Raw genomic sequence first — 20548 nt, 5'->3', positions numbered from 1 at the left:
AAAATTGAAAATGGAAAAAAAAAAATTGTAGACATTCTGTATCTTGTCTATAAAGGTCCTACCCAATAAATTTTGTTCCTTGAGGCCCAAGCTGCAGGATTCGGCTAACCAAGCTCTCACCCTCATTTACAGGGGGAGGATTGGTAGGAAGATGCAGTTTACTGAATAACATCCATGCAGCAGAAAGAGAAACGAGAAGGGGAAATTGTGAACAAACTGTCAGTCACGACAGAGCCTGCCTGATTTGCACCCAAGTGCCACCTCAGAAAATGAATTAACTTTATTTTTCCTTTTTGTAAAATACCATATCACAATGAACTGTTTCCCGAAAAATTTTCTTTAAAAAGACATGTCCCCAAAGCAGCCATAGATTCAACGTGGTAAAATAATTCCAGCATCTGTATTTTTTCCCTAGAATGGTGCCTTGACTTCTACAGGGACCACTGGGGTTCCGTGCACTTGCTGAGCAGAGAACATGCTTCTCGGTTAGTAAAAGCCTTGACCAGCAAACTGAGTTAAGAAAGTATCAGCCTATTAGCCTTTCACAGAATCACACAGCTTTGTGACCTTTGACACTTTACAAAAAGTATACTCAATCAGGTCCAACTAAGCAGTTTTAAGAGTTAACTCTTTGAGTTAACAAGGGTCAAGAAAATCAAAGATGCGTTGTGAGGGCCAAGGTTAACATTGACAAAACAACTTACCCTAAAAATTGTGCCCCTGCAGGACCCATTTCTACCAGCCTACTGGCTAATCCCTCTCCTTCCACCATGGGGGGTGGGTTGGCCAGTTTATGTCTCTTTACCAAACGGCAGGTGATTCGAGTGGGGGCCGTACACTTGCGTGGAGGAATGATGATTCTCATCCCATGGTGACGGCTTCCTCTCATGGAACCCCCTCTCGCGTCCACCATAAAGCTAACCAGAAACCTGTGGGGAGAAGATCAGAGGCCAATTCAAGGATGGAAATAAACTGTGTTCACAGCAAGTTTTGAAATTAAATGTTAAAGTTTATTTAAAGTGACAGACAACGTAGCTATCACTTCCTCTCTTTGAAGATAAATCGGAAGTAAATACGGTGGAGTCACATCAAACATGTATTTAACTTGTGCACTTTGCAAAAACTGAAACACAACTTATTTTTGGTGGAACATGGCCCCCAGACAGAAAAGCCAACTACTTTACCAGGCTCAAATGGAAGGAATAAGGGAGGTTTCAAAACTGGAGTAAAAACTGTCTATTAAGAGGATTCTCATGCATTTAAAACAAAAAAAACTGTGGTCTTTATATTCAAAGGTCATTTTAACTATGAGTGGTTTTTGCCATATGCTGCCATATGGTCCCCTACAAGTAAGATGAAACTCCACAGTATGTCTTGACATTTATGACTCATAAAATGAATGTATATTTAATCATACCAACACTAATTTTTACTATGATAAAGCAGAATATAGTAAAAGCAGGAGATGACTAGATTTGCTAAGGTGATTTTGATGGAAAGGGATTAAATGTTTTCAGTATAAATATGGGCTTAAAAGCTGTCTGAATTAACCTACATTTGAATATTTTATACAACAATTAAAAAATGGAACTTAGACTTTTAGAAAGTGGCTCTAAATTATATAATTCTGTCATTGGCCTTTTATTAAAGCTAATAAGGAAAAACAGTCTGCATGTATTGATAGGTATGGCAGTGTAAAGAAATTAACTGTTATATTTGGGTAGAAGCATATTGGAATCACTGTCTTCTATCACGTATGCACGGTTCCACTATCATCATCACAGACTTTTAACACAGTTACTATCACAGAGTTATAAGTAAACATCATTCGGTGAGTCCAATGTGTGGAAGAGTTAAGGTCAGATAGCGGAACACAAATATATCCCTGTATTCTAGTTTCCACATATGAAAATATAGATTACTAGCACAGTACAAAATGGTGATAACTGGAAAATTGTCTGAATTCTTAAGTGTTTTTGGAAAAAAAAATCCCATCCATCAAAATTCTTTACTATTTTTTCCTCTAAAAACAATGCTAACATCCTGCAAACAGAATTTAAGACCTTGCATGGACTTCCTAGCTGGGGACCCTCTTCTGAAGAAGAATACCTCTTGACCTTGAAAGAGTGACCTTTTCAAGCCAACTGGCCTGTGATCCCCACAGGGAGAGGCAATGGGCTGGAGATCATTTTTCAGCCTATCAGATTCCTAGAACCAACTCTCCTCATCAGTAAGGTGGATTCATCTTTACACCCTTTTGCTCGTTTTGGATTTAACCATTTTGCTCTGAATTAATTTATGTCTTTCATAACATTCTATCGATTTTGGGAGATTGGGACCACTATGCTAATCAAGTTAAAGGGGAAAACACTGACTCTCTCAAAAACAAAAAAAAAAAACAAAAATCACTCCTCCCTAGTCAAAGAAAAAGATACTTGTTCACTTGTACAAGTGTTGGGATGAATTGTTACCAATGCTAAAAGACATGAGGCTCACCTGAAATTGCTCTGGGATGCCCACATTTTCTTAGACATATGTATATTTAACAACTACTTTTATTCAGTAACAAGGCAATATGGCAATATTATAAGACAAAATCGAATCATTCCCTGCATTTAGTAGTTGTAACTACGAAATCAATTTTTCATTAGGAATAACAGTAACAGAATGGATTTAAAACGATTCATGACAAATTTTGGGCTTGAAGATTCAGTTGTGTCAGTACACACATACACACACACTGGAGTGTTTCCACTGAGAGGGGAATATTTGCCCTGGCAACCGCTGAGTCTCAACAATTTAGATAGTAATTCTGATTGGGTCTGTCTTGTTCACCGCTTGACCTGCAGAGCCAAGCACAATTCTAGCACAAAATAGGGACACGATAAATATTCACTGAATAAATCAATGAAAAAAACTATTTTGCTTAGAAACTGTGTAGGTGAGACTTGGTTACTAATACTAATTGACTGATGGGTGGATAGATAGGTAGATAGCTGATTGGAGCTGAGCGGACTGAAGGTACAGTTTATCAGAATTAAAATAAAAATAGCTCAGCTGTAAAGAATGTCAGAACCAATGGAAAAAACACAAGATGATATTAACAACAAACTGGAAGCGTCTCTTTCTCTGTATTCTGTATAGCACACAGTGCATGGCTGGGGCTCATCAGCAACCATTTATTGTTCTGAGGTTCTCAACTTCATGGAGTCAACAGACTGAGGAAAAGTGGGACTATTCATTAAACAGGACATGGATCCTATTATTTAATAACATTATAAAATACAGTGATTTGTTTTACAAACCCGTCTTACATATTCCGTGTAAAAAAGTCATGCAATATAACTTCTAAAACAAATTAAAAGGTAATATGTAATAATATTTGTATCTTATTAATATTTAAACATAGCACAAATTCTACAAATGATCCTAAAACTAATACATGAATGTTTCTAGTTTTAGGAACAGCAGGATGACAAATGCTGATATACTACAGACATTGACACGATCTAACTATGGGAAAAATTCACATAAATTAAAAATACAAAAAGGATGGTTCACATAAAGGACACAGTTATCACCTTGAATCATACTGAGGAAGTGGAGAAGAATAGCTGCAAAATAATTTAGAAAGCAAATGGGAAAAATTAATGTAATATAATTAGAAGCAAGCAACAGAAAATGTCAATGACAAGCAAAGGAAAAATAAAAACCATCAGAAAATGAAACCAGGGCATTTGGCATTTGTGGGACAACCTAGAAAAATATCTGCCTTACGTAGGTGCATAAACTGCAAGGATCTGGCATCAGTGAAATATTTCTAAGTTTACACCAGGTCTATATTTTCCTTTTCCAATAAGCCCACACCTGATGCCATTACTTTTGCTTTCCTGCACGTGTCTATTGTCTCTGTTGTCTTCAATAACGTTCAAGGTGAAGGGGAGATAACTTGCATACTCAAATACTTCATTGTTTTTAATGTATGGGAAAGTTCATTTCTGATTTTATTATCATGTTTCTTCAAATTCTCAGTTTACTAAATTAAGCCCTAGTACCTTGTCTTTGATTTGTAGAGAATACAAAGTGATGGTTTCGAGTCTTTGAAATATGGTGGCAATTCATCAAGCGTGATTCAAAAAACTCAACATGTTTGCTCCCTGAATGTATCCCAAATGTTGTATATTTTCCTTCTTGAATCTGATTTTTTTTTTTTTTTGCTTTTCTAACATTAGACTGATATGCATCGAATATAAATTATATAAATATTTTTAGCAGTTTAAAATTATAATAATTCAAGGTTTTTCTAATTGAGTTGAAGAAATGCAATGTTAATAACTCAAAAGCCACCATAAAGTTTATAATTTATGAAGCACTTTCATGTCAATTATTCCCATTTGAATGATATTGATCTGTTTCTCAGAATCGTAGTATTACAAAGCCAAAATCTATAACTATACTTTAACCTGAAGCATTCCTGAGTCTGATTTTGTATTAGTAAAATGAGGATAATGAGTAATATGTATCTCACAGTATCATTATAAGGTTCAAGTAAATATAAATGAGACAACACATGTAAAAGATTTAGCACAATGCCAGGCACATGACAAGAAGTAAGTAAACGTTAGCTATTACAATTTATTTTAATTAGGAGCAGCAGCAAATATTTCATATAATATATGAAGCACTTCATGAATATTAATTATTGTTAATTTATTTAATTCCAAAATAATCTGCCCTTGTCCTTGACCACAATTAACTTATGGCCTAAATGCCAACTTCAAAGGCAAAAATACTTTGAGATATTCATCATTTTAATGAATTATTTTGATTCTACTTATATGGATGTCAATTATCCCAAATTTGAGTTACCCAAAGATGAAGAATCCAGTATCTAAAGATACACTAATTTATTAATTCAGTAACTAAAGCAGGTCCCCTTTTAGCCTCCTGCCTCAAATTCTACTGACCAGGGAGGCAGCATGAGGAGGCTGTCTCCTCATGTAAAAAAAAAGAATGTTTTTTTTGTAAGTAAATATCTTTATTCTTTTTACTCATTTCTTTTTTTCTAATTACAAATTAATACAACTTAATTGTAATTTTATTTCAGAAATGCAGAAGGCACCAACTTGAAAGTTCAAATTTATATATTCTTTTAAAAGGAAAATCACAGAAAACAAATCATTTGTCAAATCAAAGACCTGTATCATATGAGAAAAAAATGACAATACCAGAGCTTACTGCTCATTTAAAAACTAAATATTTGCTGGGTGTGGTGGCTGAGGCCTGTGATCCCAGCAGTTTGGGAGGCAAAGGCGGGCAGATTGCTTAAGCTCAGGAGTTTGAGAACAGCCTAGGCAACATGGTGAGACTTCATCTCTATGAAAAAATACAAAAATTATCCGAGCATGGTGGTGCGCACCTGTGGTCCCAACTACTCAGGAAGCTGAGATGGGAGAATAGCTTGAGCCCAGGAGGTAGAGGTTGCAGTAAGCCAAGACTGCACCACTGCACTCCAGCCTGGCCGACAGAGCCAGACCTAGTCAAAAACAAAAACCACCACTAAATATTTGAGAGAAATTCTTCTATCATTAAGGGAAGCACAAAAATCAGTTAAGGTAAATTAACAGGCATACTTACATATTTAATTTTCTATTGGAAAGAAAAATCAGATACCTAGAAAAATTTCTTTTGAATAGAAAAGTAAAATGGAGAAAAATCACTATGTTTCAAATTTTAAAAAATTTAAAAAGGAAATTTTCTGAAAAGGAACAGTAAAGACCTAGAAGATTAGAATAGCCAGGAAAGTTTGTTGTATCAATAATTTCATTATTTTTTCTAACAAAATTAAATTTTTCTCAAAAAAACTCATACAGAATTACCTAGAAAGAAAATTTAATAATGATTTACAAATATGTTTCACATATACTAATGAATATACATTTCATACATGAATATATTCATATATATGAAGCTTGTTGATGTGAATTTATAACTGTAAATAATAAATGCACTGTTCATGTAGTAGGATAATGAAAAGTGACATTTAGGTTACTTACCCAGAATGAATGGGGCTTGAAACAAGATTGACATTGTCTAAAGTGTCTGCAGCCCAGCTGTAATGTCTAAGAGAATCTGAATCAAATTCCCTTGTGAATGTTAGATGCTGAAAAATGAAATGGTAAATTAAATTACATCAACAAATCATACAAGACTGGTTTCTCTACACATATAAAATATATCTGTATTCCTCTAATTCCGGGTAGACTTACATTCAACATAAATAATTTTTAAATTCTCCTCTATAGAAATACATTGAAATCTGAGTATCGTAATGTTAGAAAATAAAGTCTATTGACATCTTGTTTTATTTTAATCTTTTAAGAAAGCTCCCTGGGTAACTGACATGGCAAAGAAATATCACAGAACTAACTCCAACTATGATTTTAAGCACTTCAACATGTCTCCAAATTAATCCTATAACAACTGTAATTTTTTTTCCCAATTCTCAAAATAAAAAGCGAAAAATTCAATCTTGATGACTTCTGGTTCCAAGTGGGGCAGAGTAGCTGGTAGCAACCTAGTGCTTCTGCCAAGTAAGCCAGATAAAATACAGAAATTGTATCGGAATGCAGCAGAGAGCGCGGCTGAAGCATCAAGAACTAAAAGAACTACCAAACTCTGGGAGGGGGAACATCTTCAGGAGTTGAGTTGACTTTCTGTTGCCCATTTTTAACTTACAGGCTTCTGTCAGTTACCAGTGCAAACAGATTTGTACTTTTAACCTACAGGGATCACTGTTATTGAATAGAAAAGCCAGGAGAGTTTTGGTGGAGATTTGGGTGGCCTCAAGCATGCTACAGTTTCCTGCTAAGAACATGTGCTGAATTCTGAAGCTGTGCAGAACAGAAAGCTCAAAACCTAACCAGAAATATCTCTGAAGAGCGTAATGGAGATTTTTGTCAGTTAATAAGAAAATGACCTAAACGTTTAGAACTTATAATGGGAAGAGATTTCAAGATCATACCACAATTTTAAATAAGGAGGCTGGTGAGCTGGGGGGAAAACAGAGGTAGTGTGAGCTTTCACCAGGGCTGCAGACCAGCCTCATTTCAGCAAAATCTTTACTGAATTAAAATTTACTATTCTATTTGCCTAGCAGAGGGAGGGCAAACATTCTGTGGAGGAATATATCACCTTTGGGTGTGTCCACAATTTTTTATACACCATGTCTAGTGTGTCCACAATTTTTTATACACCATGTCTAGCATAAAGTGAAAAATTGCCAAGCATGGTCAGAGTGGGTGGATAAAAACAGAAAAATGAAATAAAACCAAACCAAGCTAGATAGACACTATAAATAGACTCCTATGCCATCCAGATTCCGAGGTAAGCTAATAAGTGCTTTATAATAACTATGATTAGTATGTTTACAAAAACACAGGGAAAGATAGAGAAAACAAATTAAAAGGGATAGAACACTAGAATATACATAAGAAGGAATCCAATGGGCATTGGTTCAGTGCTAAATACAATGTCAGTTCTTGACTTAGACACAATATAAAAGAGGGTTAAGTTAGAGCCCTAAATGGAAAAATATACAAAATGAAGGATAGGTTTAAAAAAAATAGAAAACAGTACAAGACGTGGAACACTGAGAGATTTTAACATAAGTGTAAATTGGACCCTTAGAAATAGAAGAAGAGAATAAAGTAGAAGCTGTATTTGAAAAGATAATGGCTAAGAATGTACCAAATCTGATAAAAGGTTTTAGCCCACAGTTCCCTGCTAATCTGCTTCCTACTGAAACCTCAGTAAAATGACAGTCACATATTTAAAAATACACACACAGGAAGGACAGGGAGAATAAGAGAAAACACATCAGCAGAGAAACAGGATTGGCTAGAATTATCTTTAAAAAGTGATTTGACTTTCATAATCCCCTCAGTTGTCAAATAATGATCCCCTGCCATCACTACCACCAACCCTAGCAGAAGACTAAAGGCAAGAGACTAGAAGGCTAGAGGCACCATACCGAAAATGGGGATTGTATACTGAATATTCAGACTCCCAGCCTTCCTTTACTGGTCTCCCAGACACAGTTAGGGACAGAGTTCTAGGCAGAAAAATGGGAAGTCTCTGAGGATTCTGACCTGCCCACTGGAATTTCCCAGTGAAATGTTCTGGTTTATTACTTCAGTGGAAATCACGGATAACAACCTCCACAAGATATAGAGAGCTTCCAATGAGCTTATTAATGAGTAGACAGTTGTCAGTCACTAGACGGTTGAGAAAAGCATCTAGTATAAAAACAAAACAAACAAGCAAACAGAAGGAAAGCAAATTGGAGGAAACAGGCTTTTCAGGGAGAAGAAAACTTAAAATTATTCATTATTATAGAGAGAGAGATGAGATATTTTTACACCCATGAAACAATAGACTACTTATTAAAAAAAAAAAGAAACATTCAGGGAAAAATAACTCTTAGAAAGCAACAAATATATTGAAAAAACCCTAGAAAGTATAGAGAAATTTTTAACTCTAGAAAACAGGAGAGAAAATACAAGAAAGCAAAAGATAAGTTCAGGAGGTTCAAATCCTCCTCCTCAGTCTAAAGAAAAGAAGTTCTAGAAAGAAAAAAAAAATTGTGAACAAAGGAAAATAAATTAAGGAAACAATTTAAGAAACTTTTCCAGAGCTGAAGACAGAGTTTGCCAGAGTCAAATGACCCAGTGAGTGACCAGCACTGTGAATACAGAACCCATTATGGTACATCATTGTAACATTTCCGAATGTGGAGACAAAGACAGAGTCTATAAACATGCAGAGAAAAAATGGTCACAGATGGAGGGCCTGTATCAGACTTTTAACAGCAAAACGTGAAGGTAAAAGGCAATGGAGCAATTCCTTCAACATTCTGACAGGAAATGATTTCAAGTCAGAATTCTATAACCAGCTAAACTAAAAACAAGCATGAACTAGACAGATATTTTCAGATATGTAAAACCTTAAAAAACGTTTTTCTCATGCACTCTCTGAGGAAACTACCTGGAAGATGTACTCCACCAAAATGAAGGACTAACCCAAGAAAAAGGACATCATGGACTCCAACACAAGAGAAATCAAAGGGAATTTTCATGGTTATGATGAAGGAAGACCCCAAGAGCACATCTGTGTGCAGTGGACCTATAAGGAATATGACAAGTAAGAAAGCTCTAAGCAAGATGAGGTAAGTAGACAAGACAGATAGATCACCTAATGAATGTGAACATATTGAGAGATATGTACACCTTGGGGAGAGTTTTGGGGTTGGACTATTGATATACACAGAGGACATCAAGCGAGTGAAAAAACCCCAGGGAACATAAAATATTGTGCTGGAAAGAAAAAGCAATCAGGTCGGGTGCGGTGGCTCATGACTGTAATCCCAGCACTTTGGGAGGCTGAGGTGGGTAGATCACTTGAGGTCAGGAGTTTGAGACCAGTCTGGCCAACATGGTGAAACCCCTTCTCTACTAAAAATACAAAAAATTAGCTGGGAGTGGTGGCATGCACCTGTAATCCCAGTTACTCAGGAAGCTGAGGCAGGAGAATCACCTGAACCTGGGAGGTGGAGGTTGCAGTGAGCCGAGATTGCGCCAATGCACTCTAGCCTGGGTGACAAAGCAAGACTCCATCTCAAAAAAAAAAAAAAAAAAAAAGAAAGAAAAAGAAAGAAAAAGCAATCACAACATAAGCCACATATGTAACATTTACATAAGCGTGACAAGATAAGCATCAAATACAGCTATAAGCAAAATAAATTACAACTTTTGGGGAAATGAGAGGATACAAAGTGTGCATTGTTGGGGAGGAAAAGTGTGGGGAAAAAAATTAAAGCTTCAGCTTTCATTTGGGGAAGTCAATAAACCATTCCTGAAATGGAGAAAAATCAACAAGAACAATATACATGTAGTATTTAGAGATAATACAAACACATCATAAGAGTCATCAAAAATTATTCCAAGCACTTGTCTCTGGAAAGGAGAAATTGGGGACTGAAGGTGTATATGGGGATTATGTTTCTTTCTAACAAGTGTGTCTTGTAGAATGATATGGCTTTTTATTTAATTGCATAACTTTGGTAATAATAAAATCTAAATTTAAAAACTTACTCTGAATTACACAGATTTTAAAAAAAATAGCCCTGAAGTCGAACGAAAAATAAATTTGTAGAGAATTATATGCAAGTCACTATCTTACCCACGTCCTAGGAAAATGCAAAAATGAATGAGGAACAGCTTTATCTGCATTTAATGAGCAAGGACACATCTAGTGAATGGGTGTGCAATGAAGCTTCTAATAAGAATCCAAGAAACCAAGATTCTAACTTGCCAAAGGCAATAAACCATTTAGGAAAGTTCTCAAATTCTATATGCGTTAACCAAAGATGAGGTGTTGGTTTCAGTCTGGCCTTATTTAACAACAACTTGTACTGACTTTTGGAGAACCAAACCAACAAACCTTCAGAGTAGGGCAAAATACTTAACACAAAGTAGTGACGTTCCTTTAATTTTTTTGGCATGAGTGGAGTGGAGGGCAAGCTACAGTTCCTATATTGGGGAGCCTAAGGTTATTTTTCACAAAGGTTCATTTTTTTAAAAAAAGTTCCCATAAATAAATAATATCATTCCTCTTTGGTAATTACAGTAAATTATTTACCTTTGGTACTCTTAGAACTAGTGCCATTAATTATTGAAACAATGAATTATATCTCACAAAAAGGTATCACTGCAATCATGTAATATTTATCAAAGCCAGAGTGTGCCAGGACATGGATTCCACATCCCTCTGAGTCCTTTCTTAACTTCTCTACTCTTGCAACTCTGCCACTCATTGAAGCTTTGTTGTAACACGAACAAATCTCATACCTGATCAAAACAATGACTATATTATTTTGAGCTATATGTCCCAATATTTGTCCCAGATAGTAACACTTAACCATGTTTTTAGGTACCTTAGTACTTTCTCTTCTAAGTTTTGTGTTTTCAGAGAGGTTTGCTCAGGTTTATGAACAGACATAACTCAAGTTTAAGAACCTAAATACAGGCACACAAAATACTCTTCCTACGGAGCATCCATCTAACTATAAAATGAAGCAATTCAATGGAACCTATGGTTTTCTACATAGATACTGAATTAGTATTTCATTTCCATGCTACCTGTCTGCAAAGACTTACTCCTACAGATTAGAATCTACTCAAAACCGAAATATAAAATTTCAACTATTCACTTACATTTGTTCACCACTGTACTAGCAAAAAACTTTGCCTCTATTTAATTACTGAACAAATAAACATTTAAAATGATTAACGGCTGGGCGTGGTGGTGTCTCATGCCTATAATCCCAACACTTTCGGAGGCTGAGGCGGGTGGATCACTTCAGGTCAGGAGTTCAAGATCAACCTGTCCAATATGGTGAAACCCCATCTCTACTAAAAATTCAAAAAGAAAATCAGACAGGTATGGTGGCATGCACCTGTAATCCCAGCTACTCGGGAGACTGAGACAGGAGAATCACTCGAACCCAGGATGCAGAAGTTGCAGTGAGCCGAGATCGTGCTATTGCACTCTAGCCTGGGCAACAGAACGAGACTTCATCTCAAAAAAATTACAAATAAATAAATAAATAAATAAAAAGAAATAAAGTGATTAACAGATATTCCATGTTCATAGATTGGGAGAATGAATATTGTTAAATATTTAACAGTCTGTTCACACTGCCCAAAGCAATCTATGGATTCAATGCAATCTCTATCAAAATAATGATATTCTTCACAGAAATTTCAAAAAAAATCCTAAAATATATGTGGAACTACAAAAGACTCAGAACAGCCAAAGCTATCCTAAGTGAAAAGAACAAAGCTGGAAGAATCACATTATCTGACTTTAAATTATACTAAAGAGATATAGTCACCAAAACGGCATGGCGCTAGGAAAAAATCAGACACATAGATCAGTGGAACAGAATATAGAACCCAGATATAAATCCATACATCTACAGTGAACTGATTTTTGACAAAGGTGCTAATAATGTACATTGGAGGAATAATAGTCTCTTCAATAAATGATGCTGGGAAAATTAGATAGCCATATGTAACAGAATGAAACTAGGCCCCTATCTCTCGCCATATACAAAAATCAAATCAAAATGAATTAAAGACTTAAATCTAAGACCTCAAACTATGAAACTATTAAAAAAAACACACACACACATTAGGGAAACTCTCCAGGACATTGAACTGTGCAAAAATTTCTTCAGTAATACCCCACAAGCACAGACAACCAAAGCAAAAATAGACAAATGGGATCACATCAAGCTGAAAAGCTTCTGCACAGCAAAAGAAACAATCAGCAAAGTGAAGAGACAACCCACAGAATGGGAGAATGTATTGACAAACTATCCATCTGACAAGGGATTAATAACCAGAATATATAAGGAGCTCAAACAACTCTCTAGGGAAAAAAAAAATCTAATAATAATGGGCAAAAGACCTGAATAGACATTTCTCAAAAGAAGACATACAAATGGCAAACAGGTATGTGAAAAAGTCCCCAACATCATTGCTCATCAGAGAAATTTAAATCAAAACCATAATGAGATATAATCTCACCCTAGTTAAAATAGCTTTATTCAGAAGTTAGGCAATAACAAATTCTAACCAGGACTTGGAGAAAAGGGAACCCTCTTACACTGTTGGTGGGAATGCAACCACCACGGAGAGCAGTCTGGAGGTTCCTCAAAAAACTGAAAATAGAGCTACCATGCTATCCAGTAAGCCCACTGCTAGGTATATACCCAAAAGAAAAGAAGTATATCAAAGAGACATCTGCACTCCCATATTTATTGCAGCACTATTCACAACAGCCAAGATTTGGAAGCAACCTAAGTGTCCATCCACAGATGAGTAGAAATAGAAAATACATACACAATGGAGTATGTATACACAATGGAGTACTGTTCAGCCATAAAAAAGAATGAGAGGCTGTCATTTGCAACAACATGGATGGAACTGGAGGTAATTATGTTAGCATAAGCTGTGCACAGAAAGACAAATTTCTCACGTTCTCACTTCTTTGTAAAAGCTAAAAATTAAAATAATTGAGTTCATGGAGATACAAAGTAGAAAGATTGTTACCAGAGGCTAGAAAGGGTAGTAAGGGAGTGCGGGGGGTGGAGGGTAGTGGGAATGGTTAAAATGTACAAACAAACAAACAAACAAAACAGAAGGAATGAATAAAGGCAGGGTGCATGGCTCATGTCTGTAATCCCAGCACTTTGGGAGGCCAAGGTGGGCGGATGACTTGAGCTCAGGAGTTTAAGACCAGCCTGGGCAACATGGTAAAATCCCATCTCTATAAAAATTACAAAAAAGAGCCAAGCGTGGTGGTGTGTGCCTGTAGTCCCAGCTACTTGGAAGGCTAAGGAGGGAGGATGGCTTGAGCTGGGAGGTAGAGGTTGCAGTGAGCCAAGGTAGTGCCACTGCACTCCAGTCTGGGTGACAGGGCCAGACCCTGTCTTTAAAAAAAAAAAAAAAGTATAAGACCCTAGTATTTGGTAGTACAACAGAGTGACTATAGTCAAAAGAAATTTAATTATATACTGTAAAATAACTAAAAGTACATAATTGGATTGTTTGTAGCACAAAGGACAAATGCTTGAGGTGATGGATACCCCATTTACTCTGATGTGATTATGCATTGCATGCCTGTATAAAAATATCTCACGTCACCCATAAATATATATACCTACTATGTATTTACAAAAATTTAAAATAAAAATAATAAACAGGATACCACATATGATGATGGTTAAAGATGAACTTGACCCGACTTTTAAGTTTCCTCAGCAAGGAGGGGTGTTGCCTGGGCTTAACGGAAAAGCTTGGCTTTGAAGTTGAGTCACAGACTTAGATTTGGAAATTGCCTTTGCCTCTTGTTAATGGAAACACTTCTTTCCCACTCCTGATTTTTCCAGTTTGAAAAGACAACTCAGTTGTGTAACTGTGGGCCTCTCCCTGCCCCTTCATATTCACTTTAGCCCTGGAAATTAAAGTGATGTATCTGAGTGACAGATTTGGGAAAGGTAGCTGGGAAGGTTCTGCTCAGATCCAGTTTTCAATCTATGGGCACAGAGAGTGAGCAGCCTCCTCTTCTCTCCAAAGCCTACTTCTGCAAAGAGTGTGCCTGGCCTGGGTCAGCACCACAGTCAACAGGTAGGGGAGTGTGCCTATCTCAGGGGTTCAGTTAGCAGGCCCACATGGCTCAGACACTAAGCTAGTCCTCGCCTGGCCTCCATCAGGAATAAAGGAGATATTTTGCCATTGACCTTTCTTTATCTTTACTTATTGAAAGCTCCTTCAGAGATGCCCCAGCATCACCTGCTGGTTTTGTGATCATTAGCAGATTACTCAACTTTTCTCAGTCTTCGTTTCTGCATTTTCAAATTGGGGATGGTTGATATGGAGATAAAAGAAAACATACATCAAAGTCTGGCACTAATGCAGTGCTGGTGTTGGCACGGAATTATAACGTCTCCTTATATGTGTAAAGCCTTCCATACTTTTCAAAGGACTTTCACTTATATTAATTAGCTCATTTGTTACAATCTGATCATTTATGGGGGAAAACAGCAAAAATAAAAATATTCCAGTCCCAGCACTGGGGCATTGTAGTAATATACATAGGATGCTTTTATCACACCAATGGAAGCCATTCAAGAATGCATCTTATCAATGCCTAGGTCTTGTTTATTGACTCAAAATATTTACATTCCTTTGTTAACAGCAGTACCACAACTTACTGTGCATTAGTTCAATGGCCAAGGACTGACCTAGCCCTATACATTCATTTTTTTGTTTGAGTTGTCAGAACCTATTAGCCCTGTGAGTAATGGAGCCATTTGACGGATGAGGAAACTGAGGTTTAGAGAGACTTCAAAAACCAGGCCATACAAAGTTAACACCTAGCACTGGGTGGCTTTAATAGAACATTATGTTAAAGAAAAATTCACATTGAATTTTTAATAATTTTTATTCCCACGCCAAAGATAGTATGAATAAGCGTATCACTTTTCATTTTGGAAGTGATGTCAAGGATTATTAAAATGAAAATGCACATTATTTAATAGAGTCCAAAGCCTGACTAATGATGATATCACTGTCTCCAAGAGCTTAATACTTTCCAAAAATAGTTTCTCACTAGTCCTATTCATTAGAGGAAAGAGGAGAACAAGTACATACTGGCCTTACAAACAAGGACACACCCAAATGCCCAGGTCTGGAAATAATTGTCTAGGCAGGGAAGAAAAGAGGCAGGGTCAAGAAAGTGTTTGCAAGAGAGAGAGAAAAAACGAAATCCAATTAACTCCAATATTAGTAATTCTCTAGGTTGCTGACTGTCAGCCTCCAGTGTTAGATGACATGACTTAAGGACCAGAACTAACTCTGCAAGTTTCCTTATCTTAACAGCTCTACCACCTATGGGGGAAGGTGGTCTTGCATAATAACTGGTGGCCTTGACAGGCTAATGTTAACAGCAACCAGCAAATCTCCCAGTAACAGGTCACATGCAACACTCAGTGCAACAATTCTGGAAGACTGTAAATACAATTTTGTTTAGCAACAGTTGGATGATACAATCAGACTGGGAGCCACAGAAAGTAAAGGGCTATCAGGGATAACTTCACTCTACGGCCACAACTTGGACAGGGCCAAGGCAGGGGAACCCATGAGAGTGTCAGTTCCCCACACAAAGAATAAGATGACTTGGGTTTGAATCAGGCTCTGTCACTCCATAGCCCAGTGAATGGCAAGTCAGAAAACTCACTAAACCTCCATTTCTGCATTAGGGTGACAGGTAGAAAATATTAATTGCCCTGATTCACCGTGAGAAGGGAATGGCCCAAGTAATGTGAAAGTGACTTGAAAATTCTAAATTACCATGCAAACAAAAACATAGATGATGTTAATCTCATACCCTAGATATTTACTTATTTATTTTATTTTTTGAGGCAGAGTCTCACTCTGTCGCCTAGGCTCAAGTGCAGTGGTGCGATCTATCTTGGCTCACTGCAACCTCTGCCTCCTGGGTTCAAGCGATTCTCCTGCCTCAGCCTCCCCAGTAGCTGGGATTATAGGCATGTGCCACCATGCCCAGCTGATTTTATTTTATTTTTTGTATTTTTAGTAGAGACGGGGTTTCACCATGTTGACCAGGCAGGTCTCGAACTCATGGCTTAAGTGATCCACCCGCCTCGGCCTCCCAAAGTGCTGGGATTACAGGCATAAGCCACTGTGCCCAGCCTACCTCTAGATTTTTAATAATTGAAGATAATTTATTTCTTATATTTCTATAATGTTGCATCCCTCTATGTAGATATTTAGGATAGCATATCCTTTTCACACCACAGGGAGAAGTCAGAGCTGCCTGCTGGATTAGCAAAAATAATAGTGGTGTTTTTGCTTTGCAAAATACTTGTCTATGCATCAATTCTTCCCATGGCTAATCCGCTTTACTCAGATCTGCTATGCTTCGCTTATTAGAGTGGCACTATTGCCTAGTGGCCAGGAGGAGAATGGGTTTAAGCACCCATCAGATTTACAGTCCGTTCTCAGCTCTACCGCCTAATAGCTGTGGACAAGCTATTTAACTGGACAAGCTAAACACTCCTCACAGCCCTGGCCTCCTTGTCTGTACCCATTCCATTAGGTAGCCAAAAGCATGAAATGAGATGATGCATTTAATAAAATATTGTGGCAGGTACTGTATTAAGTATAATTATTGTGATGTGCAGTAGATATTGAGTGAAATGGCAAACTCCTACCCAAATCGATAGTAGCAGGTTTAAACATCCAGCACAACTACATGGAAACACTTTTACGAAATGGATTCCATAAAAGGAAACCTGACACAAGTAGTAAAATAAAATAAAAATTAAAGGCCTACCATAATAGAAAAAGCAGGTCTTTTTTCCCTTACAGTATTTATTTTCTTGAAGTCAACTCTTATTACTCTTAAGACTTATTTTATTTGAGAATAGCACATAAAGAAACTACGTTAAATTTCCAAAGTGGATTGATTTCAAGACAATCTGGTTATGAACTTGAACAGAGAAAGTGAATCAAGGTCAGGGTGGAAGCTGAGTGTGTCAACACCCAGTTTGAGACATCAAAACTAACTGCACTACCTTAAGGAAGTCACAATACCAACCTCTCTGCCTTAAAAAAAAAAAAATCTGTAATCTTGCTGACCAATCTTTGAGAGGCGTTGAATGGATCACCTGAGTAATGCTGGCAAAGCACTTTGAAGAGAGAAAGCAGCATATTAAATGTCACCAGTCAAATGTGCTTATCTTCTAGGGGGACTATCTCTAGCAAATCTTTAATCTGAGGATGGCTACCTTCTGCCACCATGCACATTTCTGAGCACCCCCCCCTTAGAAATTAGCTTACATGAAAGAAATAGCAAGGTTTATGTGCCAATGGGTGTGGGAGATGGGGGTGGGAGTGTGGGTGGAATAGGGTTGAGAGGTAGAGGAGGAAAATCTGACTGTTAGCATAGGCAGCCTTTTGGGTTAGGTATTCTTCTCCCTTCGTATTACTGAGATAATTGAAAATGCCTAGATCTTGAAAATACAAGCAGGTAGTTTCTTCTGAAGAACTCTCCAATTTTCACACTACTTGCTAACATATCAAATTGTACATTACACATTATATGACTAAATGTATATGAAATCATCCTTAGCCTCAAAAAAGACCAAGTCCAATCCAAAGGAATCAGGATCCTTGGCTGTGAGATAAATGAGAAGAGTTATGGGGTAGAAGATGTGATAGCAGCCTTCCTGTACACGATGGCTATAATGAGGCCTCCAATATCACTTACAGAATGTTCTCCACAGTCAGCATTCAAACAGCCAGTGCAACTTTTGACATCACAGTCTAGTTAAGCCTTCTACACCGGTCACTATTGAAGGCCTGCCACTAGTCCCCTCAGGAGCAAACCATGTAGGCAAATCTGGTCTGAAAAGGAAGTCTTCAAAAGAAAGAAATCTACTCAGAGAGAGAGCAGGGCCAAACAGCTATCCTATTCCTCTCTTCTCATAGATACACTGTCCTGAAGTCAACAGAACTGTAAGGAAATGGAAGGTGTTCAATTTAGAGTGATCAATTGGCAAGGGGCTCCTTTCTAAAATTTTTGTTTAGAAATACCCAAGTTTATCCAGGAGTGGTGGCTCATGTCTGTAATCTCAGCACTTTGGGAGGCAGAGGTGGGCGGATCTCATGAGGCCAGAAGTTTGAGACCAGCCTGGTCAACATGGTAAAACTCCGTCTCTACTAAAAATACAAAAAAATTAGCAAGGTGTGGTGGTGCGTGCTTGTAATCCCAGCTACTGGGGAGGCTGAGGCATGAAAATTGCTTGAATCTGGGAGGCAGAGTTTGCAGTGAGCTGAGATCACACCACTGCACTTCAGCCTGGGTGACAGAGTGAGACTCTATCTCAAAAAAAAAATAAAAAGAAAAGAAAAAGAAAAGAAAAGTAAAAAGAAATTCCCAAGTTTATAGCATTCTCTTAAATCATAGTTCATTTTCTTTTTCTTTTGTTAACACTGGATTTATTTAATTTTAGAGAGAAAGCATAAAATAATAGAATCTCAAGGTTGAACGGCACTTTAAGATGCTAGACTTTTTATGTTTCCATTGATATGTGGTTGCTCCTACCAGGTTTCATTACCACCAACAGCAAGCACATTAGTAATGACAGAAAGCCAAATTGAACTGGTTTAAGATACTCCCTTTGCAGGGATGGGGGAGATTGAAATTAAATTGCTGGTTTATATGGCAAGAAAATCTGAATGGTGCTAACTTCAAGGTTGGTTGAATCCAGCTCAAATGATGGTAGGAATCATTTGTCTTCACATTCTACTCCCAGCAGCTTTGGGCTTATGTCATCTTTATAGCTTAGGAACCCCAGTGGAGTTTTTCTTTCCCAAAAGGTTAGACAAAGTCTCAAATTTGAGTCTCACTAGACGGGCTCAGATTTCACTTTTCATCCTAAAGTAACTGCTGTAATCCAGGAGATACGAACGCTCTGAACGGCCTGATTTGGGTATCGGTGTTACAGAACAGGAGGGACTTATGCCCTGTCTAAACAACATTAGCTGAGAAATGGGTAGGGGTTAGGGATTTGGCCACCAGATCCAGGCACTGCCATGGAAATGGGTATATGCGGAAAGCCAAATGCGTGTACTCAGGGAAAACCAACTGACATCGGTAAGTGACTTCTGCTTTTCTCCCGTCTTTGAACGACTCTATAAAAAGTCATACTGAACTAAATGCTTCTGCCTACAGTATATACATACCTTTCAGTCTTAGAACTAATTCTAGGGTCATTTAAAGGAAGATAAATTAATTGGTTAGCCTGCTATTTGTTTTTTGTTTGTTTGTTTGTTTTTGAGACAGAGTCTCGCTCTGCCGCCCAGGCTGCAGTGCAGTGGCTGGATCTTAGCTCACTGCAAGCTCCGCCTCCCGAGTTCACACCATTCTCCTGCCTCAGCCTCCCGAGTAGCTGGGACTACAGGCGCCTGCCACCTCGCCCGGCTAGTTTTTTGTATTTTTTAGTAGAGACGGGGTTTCACCGTGTTAGCCAGGATGGTCTCGATCTCCTGACCTCGTGATCCGCCCATCTCGGCCTCCCAAAGTGCTGGGATTACAGGCTTGAGCCACCGCGCCCGGCCAGCCTGCTAACTATTTGTAAACTGGTGTCATGCCTTCTACCTTTTATCTGTCTGAAGGTCATATATTTCCATTCCTGTAATGATGCCTTCCATGCCATAATTTTTAGTTCTTTTTTTTTTGAGACAGAGTCTCGTTTGGTCTCCCAGGCTGGAGTGCAGTGGTGCGATCTCGTCTCACTGCAACCTCCACCTACTGGGTTCAAGCGGTTCTGCTGCCTTGGCTTCCCAAGTAGCTGGGATTACAGGTGCGTGCCACGACGCCCAGCTAATTTTTTGTAGTTTTAGTAGAGACAGGGTTTCACCGTGTTAGCCAGGATGGTCTCGATCTCCTGACCATGTGATCTGCCCACCTTGGCCTCCCAAAGTGCTTGAATTACAGCCATGAGCCACCACGCCCGGCCAGTTCTTCATACTTTTTATAATTGTTACTGAATATGTTATGTCAGTTCTTTTTAAAGCACATTGAATAAATAAAAGACTTTATTAGGATTAGAAATAAATGTAATGAAGAACACTGTCTAAATATAATCTTTCATGCTAAAAAATAGATCACGATGGGGTTCTGTGGCCCAATCAAGAATACTAGCAAGTACAAGATCCCGGAGGACAGACTAAAAAATACTTGGACTCCTTACAGGCCTTTTTCTTGCACTGAGCAATGCAGATGCAGAGTGTTCAAGATAAAATGAGGCAATCTGGAGCCAGATGGCCAGTGACTCTGCCACTTACAAGTTGTGTCCCCGGGGGTGAGTTACTCAAGCTGTCTGTGCCTCAGT

General features: G+C 37.8%; 1 protein-coding gene across 6 annotated transcripts in view; it reads right to left on the bottom strand.

Annotated features, from left to right (window-relative positions):
- Positions 1-20548, bottom strand: part of ANK3 (ankyrin 3) — a 707282-nt gene that overhangs the window by 81465 nt on the left and 605269 nt on the right. For all 6 annotated transcript variants that reach the window (XM_025395913.1, XM_025395911.1, XM_025395909.1 and 3 more), the window contains 2 exons: positions 6057-6163; positions 705-929 (listed from right to left, as the gene is read on the bottom strand). In XM_025395913.1, the coding sequence (XP_025251698.1) occupies positions 705-929; positions 6057-6163 (332 nt within the window). The remainder of the gene's footprint in view (positions 1-704; positions 930-6056; positions 6164-20548) is intronic.

This window comes from Theropithecus gelada, chromosome 9, assembly GCF_003255815.1.
Source record: "Theropithecus gelada isolate Dixy chromosome 9, Tgel_1.0, whole genome shotgun sequence".
NCBI classification, from domain to species: Eukaryota; Metazoa; Chordata; class Mammalia; order Primates; family Cercopithecidae; genus Theropithecus; species Theropithecus gelada.
Note: the sequence above shows the minus strand (reverse complement) of the source record. Positions and strands in the feature narration are given on the sequence as shown.